The sequence below is a fragment of the Carassius gibelio genome, chromosome A4, assembly GCF_023724105.1.
Source record: "Carassius gibelio isolate Cgi1373 ecotype wild population from Czech Republic chromosome A4, carGib1.2-hapl.c, whole genome shotgun sequence".
NCBI lineage: Eukaryota > Metazoa > Chordata > Actinopteri > Cypriniformes > Cyprinidae > Carassius > Carassius gibelio.
In genome coordinates, this window is record NC_068374.1 from 22,952,911 (window position 1) to 22,976,473 (window position 23,563).

A 23,563-nucleotide genomic window follows, 5' to 3' on the forward strand; every position below is an offset into this window, starting at 1 on the left:
TTTTGAAAAAACTCTTGGCTTTTTTGTAGGTAAAACGCATCAGATGGTCCATAAACGGTTTGCTTATGTGCAGTCTGTGGCCAAGATTAATGTGGCTATAACTATGCATGAGGAAATGTGCCAAAACCAGACATAGAAAATCTGTAGAGACATGCCTCAGACTAGATATATGAGATTCAGCTTATAGGTTGCTCCACAGCAGATGACACACAACAGATGAATCGTTAAGTACAGTTTCATTTTGTTGCAAAGTTTCTCATCAATCAAAAAGAACATTAGTGTGGTAAAAATTTTGGTGCGACATCAATTCACGCTCCCAGCATCCATCAGGCCGAGTTTCACTGAGCCGTGCATGGATGCCCTATGAGCTCATTTCATGGCCTGGCAATCGCGCGAGGTATCATATGGCGCAATCTGTCTCTTACATTCCTGTAACAAGGGTGTGAAAGGACACTCGCGTGACACGACGTCGACTAAATTTACAGCACCATCAGCAAAGCTCTGCATGGCAGGGACAATGTCAGTATGACAAAATTAAAATATCCTCAACCAAAAAGTCTAAAGAACAGAAAAATTAGATGTCACAAACACGGTGCACTTCAAGATCAAGTCTATCGGTAACTATGGTGGTGACAAGAGTTCTCATCTATTCAGATGAGTCATCAAGCTCACTTAGCCATGTGAAATCGTTGCCAAAACGAGGACAACTAGACACTAACCAACTGCAGTGGCCAAAACATACCCTCACAAAATCATCTGTCATGTCTCCTCGAAATGCTTGTCAAGAAACGTTTTAGATTCAGTACAGCTTTAGCTCACTGAACAGCATCTGTAATATTTTACACCCAAAACTTGTGTTTACAGTAAAGTGAAATGTGAAGGTTGTAAGTTTCTGTAGGAAAAGATTACAGTGTATTTTTTTCCTACCCATTATTAGGGCCAGATTTACAGTATTAACAGCTTGCACCAGTGCAAAGTCATTAAAAAAAGACCCTCTAGTACACCTGCTGCCCCCTAAACTAAGCAGCAAATCTACATTATTGTCTTTGGGAATCAAAGTCATTGATAGGGCCTTATAAAACCTTGAACATTTCTTTAAAACATATCAACCAAATGTGTTTTTACCTATTCAGTCCTAGAATATATATTAATCCAGTCCCAATGGACTGCTAAGAGAAATGTATATGTTGTCCTGTTTTCTAGTGGTATCTGATTACATTTTGCCACTGTAATGTATTTTTGGATATCAGAAGAACAACTGGACTGACCTACAGTGATCTCTTCTAGCAATGAGAATGACGTTTTTTTTTTATGCCGAGGATGATTTCCCACAGTCAAGTCTGTCAGAGAAAGCTTCATGACCCACAAACAAGTTTATGATTTCAAATGCAACTCTCAGTGGAATACAATTACAGAGCCATTATCAACTGAGAGCGTAGTCGATCAGTGTCTACGCCGCTGCTACGGGGTCAGAGGTGTCAGCCTCTGTTGTTATAAATTGTGTGTTTATGTGGAATAGCTTCTTTGTGCTTGGTGGGATGGACTTGCAAATGAGAGGCTTTGCTGTGAATCAGGCTTCACTGAAATGTCTGTCGAGAGAAGATGGAAAGATTTAGCAGAGAGGAGGGAGAGCGCGGTTTTAAATGAGAACAACTCAAATCATATTTCTCTTTATAGACAAGGCACCATGGTTACACAGAGTACCTCACTGCAGCCTGTGGGTGGGTTTTTCCATCGGACAGTGTTGTGAGAAGTCAGGGTGATACACACATGTGTGTTTGTGTGTGTGTGTCGGTCTCACTGGAGGTGAAACATATCTGGGGTAATAAAAGCCAAGCGAACACCCAGTTGTTCGAGCAGTTTCCTCGAGCTGAGAGGAAACAGAGTGATCCCTCGAGACATGGAAGACAGGAAGACAAGGAAACCAGGACTGAGCTGAAACATGATTGTAGGTAGACACAGAAAAACTGGCGGAACAACACTGTACATCCCACAAAGAACATTATTTTCATAACAGTTAAGTGCACCCCCCCCACCCCCCAAAACTAATTACTATTATGTGGTGATTTAAAAATCATCAAAACTACATTTCCATTATTGAAATCAACATAAATGTATTAGAACAAATACTATCATGAGGTAGAAATACTTGTAATATGTTATAAAAGTTTCCAGTTTCTGTAAACTGATGGGCCAATGACATGAAAATAATGCCACAATTAGCGATAGCTCAGTAGATCTGCTAAGCTTTTTATGTAAATAAAATCTAAATAAAAATACATTTTACTGGTTTTCACGCACCTGGACTTACAACTAGCTTTCATCTGAGCGCAACAATATTCCCTTGTCCATGTAAATAAAATCTGAAATGAATTTAATTTCAGCCTTTGTCTACTCTTATTATCTATCATTAAAATTATTTCATGAACTACCATTCAAATGTTTTTAATTATTTACTTTTTTTTTCTTGTGATGGCAAAGCTGAATTTTCAGCAGTCATTACGCCAGTGTCACACGATCCTTCAAAAATGTGTTGCCGAATAACCATTTCTTATAATTATATATATATATACACACACACACACACACACACACACACACACACACACACATATATATATATATATATATATATATATATATATATAGGACTAGAGAGTGGTTACATAAAGCCCTATTACCCTTGCTGCCTGCCTAATAAATCACATAACCAACCAAAATTGTCTTTCAATAAAGTATGGCATAAAATAGTTTCCAGAGTGTTTTTTCAAGCTCTGATCACAAATAGATGTTGACGGCTGGATTATCAGCATCAGAAACAGTATCAGAAAAATAAAGTATGTTTTTATATGTTTGAAAAGAAAGAGTTGGCTTTCTTTTATAGCTTTGATTTAATTTCCTTTTAACTTAGTTCAAAACAAATCTGAATTGCACTTCAACCACTAGCACAGTGTATAAATTACACACACTGAAATAGCTCGACCTTTACTGATATTCATGCATTTCCAAGACGCAATTGCAAGACACACAATCCCCCGTCCGTAGGGACACACACATGCACACAAGTATGGCTTCTGAAAGATTTACTTCGGCCCTAAATCCATTGATTTGTTTCGTCTGGTTGCATTGATCCCTCACACATCTATTGAAGTTTAGTCAATAAATGTCAACTAATTAAAGTTTCTTAATTCAGCTAAACATACTAAGCAGCTAAAAACGAAAGTACCTATAGATGATTATGATTGAAAATTGTTATTAAATTGTAAAAATTAAATGAATGCTCCAGCTTTTTTTTCCATGATGAAGAAAGTGATAAGTTCGGAAGGACACGAGGGTGAGTTTATGATGACAGACTTTTTAATTTTTAGGTGACTATTCCTTTAACAGAGCAAAACTTGCTCTTGGTGTAAAACCTCAAGAGGCTGCCCGAACATGCTGTATTTTTAAAATGACAATGAGTCAGACATAAAATAATGACTGAGGTAAATAAATAAGGTGTACGACATGCTGTGCTGAAAACTACTATGGCTCAGCTTTCTGAGTAAAACATATCTCACATGTAGAATGTCACCCTCTCCTTAACATAATCTGTTTTGTTAATTTTAGACACTTATCAGCCTCGTTCATTTTTTTCTCAAGCCGTTTCTAAAGGCCATCCAATATTTTCTACCTGTTGAGAATGTTTAAGTGAGTGGTTTAAAGCCAACAGGGCAACAGGCATAGAAAGAGATTTTTTATCATACTAATCTCTCAGTAGGAGGTTAGTTCAACAGCTAAAGAGTCTGCCCAAGGTGCAGGAGGACAGATTAAAGAGAAACATGTTACTTAGGAGAGACAGAGCGAGAGAGAGCTGGAGTTTCCTGTAGCACCAGCTGTGTTTCAGAAGCGCTGGTTAATGAGATAAACATAGGTTCTTCAAATCCTCAAAAGACCTCAAGCTAATAGTCTCATCCCTGGGTGGTGTGAATGCAGATATGGGCTCTGTACACGCACCTGCTTGAGAAAATATAGAACCATGATGAAAGACGTTGCATGTGTTGCATTTTAGAAAGGTGTCTGTGGCTAAAACTGCATTAAATATGAAAAAATGAAAATTAGCTTGTGTTTTACTCACGCTCGAGGCATCCTAAGTGTATATAACTTTCTATTTCAGACGAATCCAGTTGGAGATATATTTAAAATTGTCCTGGCTATTCCAAGACCTATCATTGCAGTCTGCTAGCATTCATAATAAAATGGCTCACACGGCTCCGGGGGGTGAATAAAGGCCTCTTGTAGTGTATCCATCCATTTTTGGAAGAAAAATATTCATATGTCAAACATAGTAAACACTTTTCTCTCAGTTCCTGTATCTGTCGTACACGGAAGGTCTTTACGCGGATGAAGCAGCACATATGAGCAACGTACGCACCTCTGAGATGTGCTAGTCTCGCAAGTCTGTTTATAGGAGCAAAGAAAGCAAAGGGAAAAAGCAAAACCAGTCTCCTCTTGGTTTATATTGAAATCCTCCAACATTTTTCTTTGTTCTTTTAATTCATGACTGGTGTTTTGTTCTCTTTCCATATTTGTCACTAATCACGCAAACCCCACGCGACTTACGTCATCAACCGAAATGGCTTGACAAACTTGGCTTCCCATGACAAACTTAAGCACATTAAAGAGTCAGAAAAAAAGGGGAAAAAAAACACTCTTTAGTAACAATTAACAAATAAAACTGATAATAATATTTTATTTCAGATAGAAATAGCATTTCTATCTTAAAAGTCAGTTTACCCTAATGCCCACTATACACTTACCAGCCACTTTATTAAGTACACCTGTTCAATTTCTTGGTAACACAAATTGCTAATCAGATAATCACATGGCAGCAACTCAATGCATTACCACCATCATCAATGCATTACCACCATCATCATGCATTTACCACCATCATCATCAATATATTTTACCACCGCTCCAGCACCATCACACTTAACACAGGTGTACCACAGGGCTGTGTGCTGAGCCCATTCCTTTACCCCCGAGACTGTACTGTATTTCGTTGCCTTGTGCCCGTATGTGCAATGACAATAAAGTTGAATCTGAATCTGAAGCTGGTTCATGGATCCAACTCCATCATTAAGACACCACGGTGATTGGCCTCATCAGTGACAACAATGAGACTGCCAACAGGGAAGAGATACAGCACCTGGCCACATGGTGCGCTGACAATAACCTGCTCCTTAACGCCAGCAAGACAAAGGAGCTCATTGTGGACTTCAGGAAGAAGAAAAGGAAGCACTCATAACCCCATCCACATTAACGGGATGGTTGTTGAACGTGTCTCCAGCTTCAAGTTCCTGGGAACCACCATCTCAGAGGACCTGTCCTGGACCACAAACACCTCCAGCCTGGTCAAGAAGGCTCACCAGTGCCACTTCTTTCTCAGGACACTGAAGAAAAACTTTTACTGGTGTGCGATCGAGAGCATCCTGACCAGTTGCATCACAGTCTGGTATGGGAACTGCTCAGTGGCTCACCGCAAGGCACTGCAGAGGGTGGTGAAAACTGCCCAACGCATCACAGGAACACCTCTTCCGGCTATTTAGGACATCCAGAGGCAACGCTGTCTACGTCGAGCTCACAGCATTCTTAAGGACTCCTCTCACCCTGACCATGGACTGTTTAACCTCCTGCCCTCCGGGAGGCGCTTCGGGAGTCTCTGGACAAGAACCAGCAGATTCAGGAACAGCTTTTTCCCTACAACTCCTCATGACTACATCTGATTTAATTATTTATTTACAACAAGCAAAAGACCGTAAACTTGTTATTACTTGCACTACTGTCTGTTCATCCAGAAACACTGAGTAATCCATTTCCACATTGAAATATGTTCTATGCACTTTACTGTCCATTACACTAGTGTAAATGATGTTCATATGTACATAGTTTCTGCCTATAGTGTATTGTACATACTTTTACATAATCAATCTGTATAGTATGTTCATAGTAAACCTATCTGTATATCATGCTGATAGTATTTAAAATCTGTAAATTATGTCTATAATACTTAGCTGTATAGTTATTGTACATATTGTAGACCTTGTATATTTTTTACTTACTGCTTATTGCACTTCTGGTTAGATGCTAACTGCATTTCGTTGCCTTGTACCTTACATGTGCAATGACAATAAGGTTGAATCTAATCTAATCTAATTAAGCCATCTATATGTGTTGAAGTACAGAACCATCACAGAGAGTGGTCCAAAAAAGAGAAAATATCCAGTGAGCGGCAGTTGTGTGGACAAAAATACCTTGTTGATTTCAGAGGTCAGAGGAGAATGGGGAAAGACTGGTTAGAGATGATAGAAAGGCAACAGTAACTCAAATAACCGCTCGTTGCAACCAATGTATGCAGAAAACCATCTCTGAACGCACAACATGTCGAACCCTGAAGCAGATGGGCTACAGCAGCAGAAGACCACACCGGGTGCCGCTCCTGTCAGCTAACAACAGGAAACAGAGGCAACAATTCACACAGGCTCACCAACATTGGACAATAGAAGATTGGAAAAACGTTGCCTGGACTGATGAGTCCTGTTTTTGCTCTTACAATTAGATGTTAGGGTCAGTATTTGATGTAAAGAACATGAAAGCATGGATCCATTCTGCCTTGTCTCAATGGTTCAGGCTGCTGCTAGTGGTGTAATGGTGTTGGGGATATTTTCTTGGCACACTTTGAGCCCTTTAGTACCAATTGATCATCGTTTAAATGCCACAGCCTGCCTGAGTATTGTTGCTGACGATGTCCATCCCTTTAGGACTACAGTGTACATCTTCTGATGGCTACCTCCAGCAGAATAATGCACCATGTCACAAATCTCAGATAATCTCAGACTAGATTCTTGACCATGACAATTTGTTCACTTTACTCAAATGGCTTCCACAGCAACCAAATCTTTAGGATGTGGTGGATCGGGGGATTCGCATCATGGATGTGCAGCCGACAAATCTGCAGCTACTGCGTGGTGCTATCATGTCAATATGGACCAAAATCTCTGAGGAATGTTTCGAACACCTTCTTTAATCTATGCCATGACGAATTTAAGGCAGTTCTGAAAGCACAAGGGGGTCCAAACAGGTACTAGCAAGGGGTACCTAATAAAGCGGCCAATGAGTGTATATTGAGAATGCAACATGCGAGAATATGTTCTAACAAATTTCATTTCAGAATGTTAAATCAAGCTTTGTTTGGGGTTTTTATCTTTATCAAAATATTTAACCATTTCCTAACAAATAGGCGCCATTTTGCTTTTTAACATAATTTTTTCATATGATGCTGGATAAGATTTTATTCTTTATTATATTTTGTGGTTTTATGTGTTTATAATCTGTTTGTGTGAAGCATTCTGTGCTGCCATTTTGGCCAGGACCCCCTGGTATAAGAGATCTATATCTCAACGAGATAATTCCTGATAATATAAAAGATAAATAAATAAAGAATAAAATGAATTACATTAATACCCTTGAATCTCCAATTTATCTGTTACACTGGCTGACTTGAATTTGTAATGCCTACTGTAGCAGAATGCCTCATCGCTATTTATCCATGTTTTACATCAGTTTGATAAATACAGCAGAACTGAAACTTGTTTTGTTCTCTTTATTTTAATAGGTCTATCAATATATGCATGAAACAATAACAGTGAATGGCTGTCCAGAGTATCAAGCACGTGCCACAGCTAAGGTAGGTCTGACTTTATTTACTTCCGAATCACCTGCCCTCTGTTTCTGTGTTACATAAAAGATAGACTAATAATAGCAACTTTTTTCTGTAGTCTAATGATCAATAAGATGAAATCATTTAATACAAACATTTTCAAATGTGTTTCTTTGCAAACTGTCTTGGTTTGATAAACACAATCGGCAATTAGCCAGACCTGCACGCAAACACTTGCCAGTTGCTCTTCAGACACTGTTACCGAAACAGCATTCATTCAAATTCATACTGTGCGTAGAGTGCACTCCTGTGAGAAAGACAGGAGACATAAAAAGGAGAGGGGGAGGGGTAATAGAATTTTTGAGTACTAGATGAGCAGAAGTGCCTTGCTGAATCTTTATATGGAGATTTTCAGCCTCACTACAAAATGGTTATTTTGGGATGGGTCACAATCACCAGTCAAATGTGGGATTTTTTGTGTTTTTTTTTTTTTTTTCTTGCAGCGGTGGGTGATATCTATATATCAGTCACTGCAGCATGCCAGATATCTCAGACTGACTGTAATTATATTTTGAGGAATAGACACTTTGCACACCTGAATGGTTTCAGGCAGGTGCATTTGATAGATATGAAAAACTCTCTTAATTCAGTGCTTTAAAACTTTTTCGCATATAAGAGTTATATAATCACCAATGTGAGTTATTTTTATAAACACTACAATACGATTTTCAAAAAATGTTTTAAATGAAAGAAATCTCTTATGCTCACTAGAGCTGTTGAAGTTCAAAAATAGTTTTCCTTTTAAAATGTGTCTTGAGACTTCTGTTCGGTTTCATTCCTGCTCCGTTTGTTTAGAAGAATCCTGATGCTGATTGGACGATCCTGAAACTAGCCTAATTATATAGGGCTCTTTAAGACTGATTAGTCAACTAGTCACTCAAGCATCCCACCAACTGGTTGATTATGAAACAATGTACTTATGCACATCCCTACATCACAGGGACATACACCAATGGGCCAAATGTGAGAGCCTTGCTGATTAAAGGCCACACTGACGTCCAAAGACTTCTGCCCACCATCTCTCTGATCTGCACAGGTGTTTATCATTATAATGACTGTTCACTCCTCAGTGGTCCAGTCGTGTTAATGCTGACGGCCATGCTTGTGTACCTGCTGTTATTTGAGTGTTCTAGGCTCTGAACCTGACCTAAATCTATCTTTATGATATCCAAATTATGAGTACTGCACATGGATGACCAAAGAATGTCATATTTACAAATTAGAAACTCAGATGATACATGAGATGCCTAGTTGTTATGTTTTATAGAGTTCAGTGAGCAGAAAGCTAGTCTTCAGTGAATTGTAATGAATCATTTTGCAAGTTATTTTACATGCCATATGTCAGTTATTTTTAAGGCGTGATGTTTGGAACAGCTTATAGTCAACAAGTGTGAATTTTATCACTTGACTTTCACTGCTTTATGTGTCAACTGCTTTATGTATCACAAACATTTCGTTGCAGCCTACTTATGACTTTTAAGCTACATGGCACGTTATGATTTCAACTTGCATGTGTGATATGTCGTAATAATGAATGCAAATGGTGCACTTGAGGGCATCTTGAGAGTAGGATGTGTGGTGAAACGTTGTGCTGGTCCTGGCTCTGCAATAACGTGTAGAGTAATTGACTAAAGCTTTTTTAAAAGGTAGAATACTGCATAATTTAATAATTTCATCAAAAAAAATGGCAGATGCTTTACAATGTCACACTTTGTTCCATCCTGTTTAAGGAAATCATCGACTCAATTTTTGAGCACTTTTTACTAAAAAGCATGCTGGAAATATCACATTCCTTCCTCTGGGACATTCTTTAAAGCTTGTGTTAGCAAACATCAGTAACCAATGAGCGTGAAGCTTAGTGAAGTGTCTATTATGACTTTTAAACCCACAAAACAACCTTGACTAACATTATAAGCGGGCCTTAAAAAATTAAATAAAAATAAATGTATGACCTTAATATTTAATTAGGCCCTCATCCTATCATCCCAGAAAGACAAGTTTTAGAGGTGACTTATATTTTGGTATTAATGGTTTTATGATCTAAAATGACTTTCCTCCATCTAATCTCTTGATTGGTTGGCAATTCATGCTTAGCATACGCTTTTAGAATTTTTTATGAATTAAAGTCCTTGTCATCGATTCAGAGTTATAATAAATATTTAATAGCACTCGCTACTTTTTAGACACTGGTGCAGTTATTGTCAGAGAAAAACAGGCTTTCAATTTCAACATAATGAAAACAATGCAATAATTTTAACCGGTAGTGTGACTCATTTGAGTGGTGTTGTAATAATAGGGAACTATACTATGCCAATGGCACTTTTACAGAAAACAGCAGTACTTAGTGTTGTGCTCAGCAAGCAGGTCTCACCAGATGAGCAGAATTAGCATATCAATTAAAGTTCTAATGCAAGATGTAAATTACAAAAGTCATAAAGTGCCTCAAAGCACCTCGCTTGGTCACTTTGAAAAGTTACTACGGGTTTCAAAAAGCATACTGGACTCAAATCACTGGCAAAAGGGCAATTAGCATGTGTGAGCAGCATGCATCTTTGTGCAGTTGGGATAGTTTTCAATCGATGGCACATAAATAGGATGAAGAACAGCTCTAAAAGCCCCAGCCATCCTTTGGGATCCCCTGCAGCAATTGAGCTCCAGGTGACGCCTTTGGCTACGATTTTTTCCACACGCCATGTGCATATAGCTGATTTAAATGTTAAAAGCCAGTATTCATTACCAGTGGAGATTCTTTGGAAAGACTGTGTAATTATTTAAGATGTAATTTGTAAGGAGCACAATGAGCTTGAATGGGCTATTGTTCAGAGTAATGTTAACACTGCATGGTTACCTGATGTCCTACAGTACTTCCAGGGGGCATTAAATGGTTAGTTCACCCAAATTACATTGGTGTCATTTATTACTTACCCTTCTGTCAACCTATATGTTGTTGTTTTTCTGTAAAACATTTAACAATTCCAATTCTCACTATTAACTAGTTGCCTATAATTAACATACTGGCTGTTTCACTAGTTCACGCTTACATATAATTAGCTGAGGTATGGTATGCGTATTTGGCGTGCTGTCCGGGGAAGGGCTCCGAGCTCGGGAATGGCCCAAACCTAGAGTACCCCCCTTCCCCGTCTATTCATAAAGTGAACTCAAAGTGAGGAGATGGGGTGGAGGAGGGATGCTGATAAACCGTCAATGGATAGAGGTAAGTCAGCGATATTTATACTATGCGATTGATTACTTGATTATGGTCCATCTGTGACGATTAGGCTAAGTATCTGACGCGCTCCTCCCGAATCTTGTTAATAAAAACGTCATTTATTACTTATAAAGTGCATATTCTGCATGACCATATTCTACATCTCTAATCCTTCCCAATACCTAAACTCAAAAACTACCTTATACTAACTATTAATAAGCAGTAAACGAGTAGTTTATTCAGGCAAAAGTCATAGTTAATAGTAAGAATTGGACCTCAAAATAAAGTGTGCAAAAATAAATAGCTGGCAAAACATAACCAATAGCATTTTTTGTTGTCGTTGTTGTCATTGTCTTGAACAGCTGATGTAAATATTGATGGAGTCGTTTGAAGATTCTCTTTTAAACTTCTTTCAATGAAAAACCAAAATCAGACAGGTTTTCGGTGACACAAGAGTATGTCAGTAATGGTGATTTTCAGTTTTCGGTGGACTTCCTGCATTCCAGTAACTCATAGAGCACGGCACTATCAACAACACCAAGGTCGTGTGTTCTATGCACAGGGAATGCAGGGTACTGATCATTGATTTACAATTTGACAATTCCAGGCTTAAAAAATGATTGTTATATATCTACTTCTATTTTCCTCAGAGAAGATGTGGCTGGGGAAGGTTGAGGAACTGCATACAGAACGCTTTCAAACAGCATTTCTTTCAGTGTGACACGAAACAATCAGACAGGGAAGGTGCTGTTCTTTCAGTTTCCGAGATCAGAAAACTGCTTGGTTTGCCATTTGGGAATCTGGTGCCTTGCAAAGTCTCCAAAACAATCCTTGGTGTTTTTTCCCCTCGCTGCTTCCTGTGTGTGAATGCCTTAATGATGAGTTGGGCGGCCCACAGTGCTGCACCTGTAGCTACAGCGTGGATCAGCAGGAAGTGCTTTTGTCTTCCTTCACATTCTCTGTCCCCTGGTGGTTGCGCTTGGCTAACAAGCTCTGAAGTCTGAGGAATTCAGACGACAATGCAGGCAGCAGAGCAGGTTATCGGATGCAGTATATCTTTTACTTACAGCACAAACATGTTGACATATTCGTACAGGATATGGAATAACTTTGTGGGATGTACTACCTGACTTTGCTCATTTATCTGCTTCCACAAAAGCAAGAGTTTGACTAGAGCACAGTCTAAAAGAGTCCATCTAAATGTAAAGCCTCTGTAAAGCCTTAGTGGAGATGTTTAGTTTGGCTTTTAAGAATGTAACACTGGAAGTGTATATTGAGGCTGACAGTTCTTGAATATCAATCCACCCTAATGCGTTTCAAGATAATGGGGTCTCTTGCCATCAACTAATAAAAATTGCGGTCTTGAATGCAAAGAAGATTGTTTGTTCTTTGTAATGTCAACTGTTTTGGTTTTTTCAATTCTCGAAACTGATATCTAGAGAGCAGGTTTGTATATATTAGCCAGTACAAAGACTACATAAGATACAATGCACAATGGACTACTTGCACTGATCTTCTTGACACACTTTGGTTTTGAAATAATACCGCTCTGTTATTTCCGGTATGTATATTTTTAATGTGCCGTAATCATCAAGTTAACTTCAATGCCTATTAAAATAAGCGTCAGTGGGATGATTTCAAAATCCAGAAATTTTCAGTGACTGGAGAAGAGATATTCTGATGATTACTGTGTGCAGAATTGTCCAAACTCAACGAAACTTTAATTTTAATCCAAAGATCAAAAATGAATGATTTATCTGTATTTAATATATTAGCCACTATATAATTCAACATGAAATATGATCAGTAAGAGAAAAAAGTGAAGACAAGCACTGGACTGCGCGCAGCAGATTAGTGGGGTAATATATTTATTTATTATTCAGAATGCATATTTGGAAGAGAAATATATTCATAGGAATATTTCAGCAGGTTGTTAACGCAGAGAATATTAAAAAAATGCCATCCCTAAAACTTAGTAATAATCTGCTTTCCCATGAGAAACGATCTGTATGTAGGTGTGCTAAATGTTGAACAGAAACTTCTGAGCTGTGCTGGGTGGAACGCGGAAGTAGATGTGCAAGTAGTCCATTTCTCACTAAACCACCCATGCTGAAATGTGCCTCACTGTTTTAACAAGTTTTAAAGGCGAAGTGTCTGATTTCTGCTGCTCAAACAGAATGAAAAACTAAAATATTGGTTTTCTGAAGACTTCAGGAGTCCTTGACCAATTGATTGTTGATTGATTGTTTGAGATTTACAGACAAACAGAGCAATGTTTTAATAATGCCACAAAGTTTGATGATATATCACAACAGAAAAGCTACATTACATGTTAAATTTGTTCACCCAAAAATGAAAATTCTGTCATCACTCACCTTCATTTTAGGAACACAAATTAAGTATCTTTAATTTTTACTCCTCATTTAAGTCTGTCCATTTAAAGTCTATAGCTATCAAAAATTTTTTTTAAAGACATTATATAATGAAATCCACATTATCGAGCCATTTAATCCAAGTCTTCTGAAGACTAAGCTTGCATTTACCACATGTATGGACACTGATCAATATTTATAACCATATCAAATAAAAATGTCATATCATATTATATGATATCAAGTAGGGATGCACGATATTGGATTTTGGCCGATATTCGATATGCCGATATTTTCTAAATAATTTTGGCCGATGCCGATACCGATATCGATATATATACAAATATATACTGATATATTTACAAATATATACTGATATATTTAAACTTTAATTTTACTGAAGAGAAATCCATGTATCTCTTCTGTACTGATTCTACCATAAATTTATTGTTTTACAAATGTAGACAGACATTCACATCTGAAAAACAGGTCAATTATTTCACTTGGAGAATATCGGTTTGGCTCATCGGCAGAAATATTCATATCGGCCGATACCGATAATGGTCATTTTAAGCTTTTATCGGCCGATACCGATGTTGTGCCGATATTATCGTGCATCCCTAATATCAAGTGATCGTGTCTCTTCAGAAAGTTTATATTAAACCATGTGATTCACGCATTGCTGTTCATCCCCAAGCAGTTTATAGACATTTCAAAGAAAATGGCAATCACGAATCTCATCATCTCAAAATATTATTTCGTTAATCAGCCTTGAAGATATATTGGTCATGTTTTACAATCACTGACATTTTGGATCCTTTGGTTCCTATCAGGCCACAGTGGCGGCATTTGCAGCCAGCGAGGGTCATTCTCACCCACGGGTGGTGGAGCTGCCCAAGACAGATGAGGGGCTTGGCTTCAATGTGATGGGTGGAAAAGAGCAGAACTCACCGATCTACATCTCCCGCATCATCCCTGGGGGCGTGGCTGAGAGGCATGGCGGTCTTAAGAGAGGCGACCAACTCCTGTCCGTCAATGGAGTGGTGAGTTGCTAGGGATGTTCCTGTTATGCAGGACCTTTTCTATTCTATTCGAACTCTGTAAAAGGAAAGTGCATGTGTTTAATTTAAGGACACATTTCTATAAAAAGGTGTACAAGACTAAAATCTCGCAGGGTAATGTTATTTACACAATAGCAAGAAAATGAATGCATATTTGGATGGAAACTAGATGGAAACAGAATGGAAATAAACCAAAAGGCATGAGAGCATTAACTTGAAATTAAGTTATCTTTTAGGGCTGTCGAAAGATTGATCACAATTTGTTTAAGATGTGATTAATCAAGATTAAAATCTTTTGATAGCCCTAATATATATCTCTTTTTTTCAAGTGGATTACAATTTTCTAATTTCTAATTTTATTGTTCTTGAACGAAATAGGATTCAACATTGGAGACAAACTAATCTTAGCACCACAAAGCATTACATACTTGATCAGTTCACACATGCTTATCAGTCAGGAAAAAAAAAAAACACTTCCTAGATGATGGTGTGATTAGAATACTATTATATACTACATTATACTACAGAATAATGGAAGTCAATGGCTGCTGTCAACAGTTTGTTTACCAATGTTCTTCAAAATATCTTGAATGTGTGTGCTCAACAGAAGAAAGAAACTGATGGAGGTTTGGAAAAGCGTGAGAATGTTCATTTCTGGACGATCCCTTTCAATGTTTATATATAATTTTTAGGGGATGGATTTTTTTCAGCTGTGTAGAGCTGTCAAGATGCCATCAGCTGTGCCTTCACGCTAGAAGGCCCACTGGCTTTTTAATCAATTCAGAATAAAAAGATCAGTTTGGGCTTGAAGTGAGATTATTACGGCAAAAGGATTTTTACATTGATCTCAATGAACAAACAATTGCAGCAGTCTACAAGGCTGATTGCATTATGGAACAATACTCTAATAAATCAATTTCGGCAGCTCAGACCAATTAGAGACTGATATTTTACTTAAGCTAAACTTGACATTTTAAAATAATATAACTGGACAAATAAGGTAGAAAGCTTACAGCATGACTGAAAAAAAAGACTCTTTATCAAAATTCACTGTAAATGTTTCAAATGTGTCAGACTGGAGCCAGATGAGAATGAATCTTTGACTGAATCCGAATGAATCTTTCAGTTAAAAAAGCTGTCTACTTTTATAAACTGCTCTGAGTCACTGCTGCAGTGCAAACCGTTTGACTCAAGCTTCTTTGCTCATCACTGCCATCATTCAAGTTTGTTACAATTCTATTTCATGAAGGACTAATTTGAGTTTAACAGAAACGAATGTCCATTGTTTTCTCGCTCAGAGATGACAGACGACTTCAGAAAGGATCCATTTGATTTCATTTGCGTCAAAGACTGTAATAGGAAAGCGTTTTGTGACAGCATTTGAGCAGCCATTTCTCATTAAACCAAACATGTTATGGTTCCTGAGCTAATAGGAAATTAATGACTCTTTCATGCCAAAATGTAATTAAATGTTCATCACCATGGAGCAATTTCTAGTGCAGTTTTGAGCTGACAAAGCTACGAGTTTGGATATAATACAGTTGCAGCAGTCATCAATAAACTACTGAACTTTGAGATACACGTTTGCATTTCGGTCCTTTGAATTAAATGACATGAACAACCACAGGTTCGTCCGAAAACCTAACTATTGCATTATTTTTCTCAGAGCGTCGAGGGTGAACACCATGAAAAGGCTGTAGAGTTACTGAAAGCAGCCAAGGACAGCGTCAAACTGGTGGTGCGTTACACCCCTAAAGTCCTGGAGGAGATGGAGGCGAGGTTCGAGAAGCTCCGCACCGCCCGCAGACGCCAGCAGCAGCAGCTCCTCATGCAACAACAGCAGCAGCAGCAGCAAAACCTGACCGCCCAGCAGAACCACATGTCGTAGGTGAGGCTTTTCATTGCTTTAAGGGTAACAGGACCTCAGCGGGGCAGCTCACGGAGAAGTTAGCTGCCCTGTCACCCCTTGAAGCCTGTGGGAATTTCGGTACTACGTGCTGCCTGTCACCAGTGGGACATTGTTCCGAAAACAGACCGCTATTGTATCTTAAACTCAGCTGTTATGTCATCATGTGAAATAATGAATCAGCTGGCAAGCAGTGCTGATGACATCACAGACTGAGCTCATTAAGTGTTAGCTTATCAGGCAGTTGTCCAGACATTGAAGGATCACACTTAAGGGCAAAATTAAGAACTATTTAGATGGGAAATCAATAGTTTTTTTTATTACAGGCCTATTAAGTCTGTAGATCTAACTGATGGAACCATTTGTTTTGGTAATGCGGGATAGTTTACCCAAAAAGGTCCGTCATCATCTATTCACTCTTATGTTGTTCTAAATATGCAGCTGCTGTGGCACACAAAAGAAGATATTTTGAAAAACACCTAATAAAAGAATTGTATACTGTACATTCAAATAAATGCCACTGGGGTCCAATGTGGTTTGGATCACAGCAAAGCTCAACATATGTTCTCGTGTGCTCCCCATACAAAGGCATCATGTATGTGACAACATGGGGGTGAAGAAATGAAAACAGAATTTTTTTAACTATCCCTTCGTATTAGACTATAATTCAGATATTCTTCAGCCAACAATGAAAATGCAATACTTACTCACCCTCATGTTACTCAAACCTGAATGACATTGTGGAACATAAAAGGAGAAGCTTTGCAGAACCAATAGTATTTATTAAAGAAATGGAACAACATTATTCCTAATTCCTTATACTCATTACAATCAGTTCTCAATGGACACACATATTATTATACATTGTAAATGATACAACTTGCCAAATCCCTATAACATACATTTATTATATGCTAATTTCAATGCATTATGAAAAGGTAAGTCAGATTATGTAAAGACTACATAAAGTATAATGTGCAAATGGTCTATGTAAAAAGTCATTACGTATTCCATTTTTATTTATTATGTTTCATAAATGTTATGTATTATATATAACACATACAGTAATTTACATATGTATCATTACATACAGGCTTCTTGTATTCTTGTTTTTCTTGTATTCTTGTATTTTTTTTTCAAGTTGGTGCTAATTGATATGTCATTGTCACATCCCATATTAGCTTCTGAAACAGTGCCACCCCTTACATATTAAAAAGAGAAAGTAGTCATCATCCTTTATCACTTCCATTATATTATCACTGTTCTGAAATAACAGCACTCCCATTTCCTCAAGATTTCTTTTATCTTTGTAAATGCACCACAATCTGAGAGAATTCTATTAGTCAGTGTCTTTTCCAGACAGACCAAAGCACATCTCTTTCTATTAATGATACTCGCCCATCTCTCGCCTCATTGCCTCCTCACACCACTCTTAGCTCTGAGCAGCAGTATAGTTGGCAGTGTTGTAACCTCGCCATAGAAACAAGCCAAGCCTAAAATGAAGCTATAAGCAGTGGCGACTCAAAAGCACGTCTGTGTGGATACATTTCTAACAGAGGCGCTGGCCTCTGTATTCTTGACACCAGAGGCCAGCTGGAATATCTTATAGCCTTTTTCTTGCTTATGGCTAAATCCTTGGCTGTAAAATCATATGTGCTTTTGAGCTGCTGAGGATTTTTGGAACATTATGTCTGGGCAAAAGGATCATGGGAAGAGAGCTCAGCTGAGCCCAGATCATCCCCTATCAAGACTGGCATGCAAAGCACTCTGTCAACACTAAACCACACACCATCCACACACACACACACATGTTGGGTTTTCATGTTTTATGGGGACATTCCGTGTACAAGGCGAAATGATTTTTATAATGTACAAACTGTATTTTCTGTCCCCTTACTCTAACCCTAGACCTAAACCTACCCCTCACACAAAAAAGGGCATTTTTAGATTTTCAAAAAACTTAATTCCTCACGATTCATAAGCTTGTTTCCTGATGGGAACCAAAAAATGTCCCTAAAAGGACAAGGATATTGCCATCTTTATGGGGACATTTTGTCCACATAAAGTAGGGTATACCTGAATCACACACACACACACAAACACACATACACACACATAAAAAAAAACTAAAACAAATAAGATCAGTTCAAGTTCAATTGTGGAGAGCAAAATGCAGACAAGGGATTTCAATTGTAGTTTCTGTTGATAAAAAAGTATTTTATTTTTCCTCGCTTAAAAAAGAAGGCTCATATGTGAAAAGATCTCTGTGATCTCTGTGAAAAATGATATGAAATGTGACAAAAAGTAGGTGATCTTTATATGAGCTGCCAACAAATAAATATGGAACCATATCAGCAGAAAATGTACAATATGTTCAAGCCTTCAATGTTTGTCATAATGCGTTGTCTGCCGAGGATACATGTGATTCCACCTTTTGTGCAACATGACGCTCAACTTGAAGTCTCAAGCCCATCTCAAGTTTGAGTCCAAGACCAGATTTTTATGGTCTTGGTCTTGTCATGGACTCTGTAGCATTTGGCCTGGACTCTTCTAGTCTCTATCTTGAATCAGATTCAACCTACTTTAATCCATTTTCAATCTGGACTTTATTTAAATTGACTAGTCTTGACTACAACACTAGTACTTTCCCTTGAGACATTGGGCAATAGTGGTCACATGGAACCAAAGTTTCAAGTCCAGCCTGTCACATTACGTCTTATAAAGTAAATAGTTAAAAATACCAACAAACATTTAGACTGTGCCTTTCAGCTTGTCTCTCAGCTTTTGTCCTCTTGGTTTTTCACAGGCTGTTCCAAAAGAAGAAAAATTAGAGGACACTGGGTGAGACTTGCATACTCTCACAGTCATAAGGAGGTCCAAGAGATCTCAGAAGAGGACCCTTGCTGTTCTCCAGTGAAGATTATCCTCTTTCAGTCTACCTACAGCTCAAAAAGATTGAAAACTCCATGAAATGTGTTCCAAATTGGTGCTTGGAAAAATGTACATGATGGCATAGTGGAAGGCTAGCACTGAATACATGGGTTTACACTTGTTCATATTTCAGTTGTCTGGAACCAATCGCAAGTTTTGACCCTCTTAAAAAGTCCCTCTTGTAGTTTTATGGTCATGTGTTTTCTCAACATTTCTAAAGCATTCAGTGATTTGTTTTAACTTTTGTTCTGTTTTTGTTTCCACAGCGCTGTACAGTAACTTTTAGAAGGGTTCTTTTGGTGCTGGTGTCTCTGTGAATAGAAAGCGCTTTTTATGTCAATCGTCCTTGATTGGATAACACTGAGGTATTTTATACCATATTGTAGCAAAGAATATTTTGTAAAGAGAGTAGATTTAGCAATAACACTTGTTTTGTCACATTCTACTGTCAAATTATGGTTAAAATGCTAATTTTAAGCGTGGAAATTAATCTTAAGAGGGTAAAGTCACTTCAGAATGGTATCTTATGCACCATGTTACAAAAGCCAGGCTAAACCATAAACATAATTTGCACAGAATGTTCTCATAAGATCACTGTATCTTACATTATTTTGTACATTTGGCATGTTGTATGGCGGCCATATTTAAAGGTAAAGTGTGTCCTTTTTGCATATACTTTCTCAGATTTCAACTTAATATACAGTACAAATTAAAGTATAAGTAAAAAGTGTAAACACTGCATTGGTATTTCAAACCATTGCGCAATTTGTTTGTGCATCCATCCAGTATTTGGAGTTTAGGGCAGGACTTCATGTTTGGAAACCAATAGCTGAAATATTTGGAAACAGTACCGATTTTCGCAATTTTGTTTTGTGGCACAGAAATGGCACGCCGTACCTTTAACATGCCATGCATTCATGACCGCTGTACAGTTTTGATTCGGTTTTATGGTTGTGATGTGATTAATTCAAATTCAGAAATATTCTATTTAAGTTCAGACATGATATTATGAAATTATTTACCGTGAGGACAAACGGAATGTCAATCACAGATACATGATATCTACAAATGGAGATACATCATTATAGTATTTTGTTATTTTAAAGCTCTATTTTCAAGTTTATTATCTCAGATGTTTGAAAGATTAGTTGTTGTGTTCTGTGTTTCATTCGATATTTCACATAACCAACCACCTCATTCACTAGAAACATTGTAACATTGTCCTGTTTTGACAATCAATTTAAAAAGCACGCATTAAGCCAATGCATTTTGTTTTTATTTTAAAAAAGATAATTTTTATTTCAGAGCTTTATACCCTCAACACAAACTGTCTATCCATTGCAGTGCTGTAGTTGTACTGTTAGTTAAAGTCTTATAGAAGCCAAACTGTAAATCAGCAAGTAGTTGAAGACCACCAGTAATCAAAGGTAATATTGTATGTCTTATTGTAATTTGATTTGATGGTTTTCCTGATGTAGGACTTTGGTAGATACTTAAATTAGTTCCTTTGTTGATCGGTTTTTGAGTAAATTAGACTGTGGGTAACATGTAAGATGTCATCCTAATAGACAAAAATCACTCCAAGCTGTGAAGGTGTTTCGATCCTTGATTATCAATATTTTCATTTCAATGGATTCTCTTCCCTTTTATATGTTTACTTACAAGCTTTCTTATTAATGACTTGCATTTTTGAGGTTGAAAAGCTATTATTATACAGTGAAAAAATACCAAGTGATATGCAATTGTTATACATATTATATTTGTATAAATAAATATATGTGCGTGTATGCCAAGCTTCAAATCTTTATTTCTGAACTACTGTACCTAGAACCATTCAGAACACCCTATAGCAAATGCATTGGAACATGCTGACAACTACTTAGAACACCTTAGCAACTGCATATTGCAATGATTAATCAACACAATTCAATAAACAAAAAGGTAAAACCAAGTACGTGACATTTTAAACACATACCGTACTGCCAGCAAAAATATCGGCAAATTAAACCACAGCAGAATCTGTTTCATGGTGTTAGTAGTGCTTCATTTCTAAATGAAACAGTACATTTAAACAAAACGATTGAGTGAATGATTCAATGATTCACTCGATACATACAAAAAGCCACTATATCCACCATTATCTTTTATTGCAATTGGTTTTTTTTAATACTCATGTTCTGTCATAGTGTCATAATCTGATATGACAAGTAAATAAAATAATAATAAAAATATATCTATCTATCTATCTATATAGATAGATAGATAGATCTATCTATCTATCTATCTATCGATGTATATATATATATATATATATATATATATCACATTGTCAGGATATTCATTCCAACATGGCATAAAGTGTAAGCCCAACACTCTACATTACGAGCAGATAACTCGTGTGTAACTACATTTTGTGCTAGGAAACAAATAATGCTTAGCATTAGCAATTGTTCGATATCAGTTGGCAGTGATTGAATTACACACTGAGATTAAGCTGAGCACAGATATATTTCTACTCACCTAAACAACAGGATTAATATTCATTAACCCAGCAGCTCATCACACCTTTGTGCATCTTATATTGTTATTAGGGGCAAAATTTGTTATATTATTTTCTTGTGAGTATTATTGTTGCTTTTTAGAAACACTGAATTAACAAGTATAATCTGGCATTGTCAAAATGTGTGCCTCTTGCAGAAAATCCACACAGCTGAGCAAAATCCTGACATAAAAAGATTAAGCACATTGGTAAAATCTCTAACTAGGAACTTTTTGATATATTTTATTTATCAGTGGGAAAAGGACGCCCACGGCGGCACATTGATTTACTTAAATCAAAGTGGATTTGCACTCGGAACTGTCGGTCTGGTGAATTTTAAATCAGATACATCTAAAACGTGCAACAGAAATTTCACTAGTTCAGGATATTTGGTTTTTTATCTCAGTGTTGAACTAGATAGAACATGAATAATTAAAACCACATTAAATCCTTCATGTCTGAACTGCCTCATCGCCTGCAAATCTCGATGAATTAAAAAAATTTGATTTATAGGTCTATATAAGTCAAGGAAATGTACACTATTTTAATAATCAAAACCAGTTTTACAATCCAGCCAGCATGACAGAATCAGTCAAACGAGTGGTAAGTGTTGTTGTTGAAGACAAAATGGTCTTCCTCAAGTCAGGAAGGGATCGGAATATCAATTGTCCAATTAAATCGCATTCATATTACTAGTCTCTCTGCCTGTTGTTATTATTATTGTTTGTCTAATTCAGATTTTTACACAAATTTCATTATTTATCCATACCAAAAATTGACACCTGACATTCAAATTGGGAGGCAAATGTCTAAAAAAGTAATAAACAACTAAATATATAATGTGATGCATATGGAAAAACATTGGTCAAAAAAAGAAAAAAAAAAAGTGGTGAATCCCTGTGTTATGTATTTAAGCAATATTTCATGAATATTTCATGATTCCATCCTGAATATCATTAGATAGATATAACAGGTACATTTCAAACAAACAAATAATATTTTAAGTAAAATGCACTTAATTTAATTCCCTATTATTATTATTATTATTATTATGTTTTTGTAAAATTTTGAGCTTAATTAGCCGTAGCTCATTAAGTGATCAGCATGTAGCTAGCTAACCTTCTACTGATTAACAGAACTTCTCTAACTATGTCAGATTTGTTTTTACAATTTTTTGATAGGACAAACACTCTCCATAATATAGTGTAACAGGGTGGAACTTTAAGGGTGGGACAAGCAGGATAAGATTTAAAAAATGAAAAAATAAAGTTAAGTTTTATGGTTCATATTTCTTGTGGAAGTTGATTACTTTGCACTGAGGACATAATATTGAATGCATATATCAGTGAAAAGGGATTTAAAATACAAAATAGTATTTATAATGTCTATTATCCCTTTTTAAGTGATAAAGAAGACCTAAATATACAATATACAAATACAATATACAAACAGCCATATCTTATAAATATGTGACTCATTTTAGAGAAAAGATGATTAAGTAAATCATTGGGACATAAAAGTCACTGTATAACAGGAATGATCCAAACCTTCATTCTGAAACGGAAAACCCAGAGTTTCCCTCATTTTAAGGTTGACATACTACTTTTCACTTAACCTCCTCTCTTAAACGGACCTCAACACTCACTTACATGAGTGTGATACAACAACAACATAGTGTTTTTCTACAACTGTCCAATGAATAAGTGAATATATAGAGGAACTTACATTTTAGACACAAAGTTGTCTCAGTTTTGCTGTGCCAACGAAGACAGAGGAACCCATAGAAA

General features: G+C 36.9%; 1 protein-coding gene across 2 annotated transcripts in view; it reads left to right on the forward strand.

The window, feature by feature from the left end:
- lin7a (lin-7 homolog A (C. elegans)) overlaps positions 1–21,024 on the forward strand; it is a 41,502-nt gene extending 20,478 nt beyond the window's left edge. The window contains exons 3-6 of one of the 2 annotated variants that reach the window (XM_052577354.1): positions 7,655–7,726; positions 14,173–14,382; positions 16,067–16,288; positions 19,113–21,024. In XM_052577354.1, the coding sequence (XP_052433314.1) occupies positions 7,655–7,726; positions 14,173–14,382; positions 16,067–16,288 (504 nt within the window). In that variant the 3' untranslated portion in view covers positions 19,113–21,024. The remainder of the gene's footprint in view (positions 1–7,654; positions 7,727–14,172; positions 14,383–16,066; positions 16,289–19,112) is intronic. The other variant, XM_052577353.1, reaches the window with a different exon arrangement.
- The last annotated feature ends 2,539 nt before the right edge of the window (positions 21,025–23,563 follow it).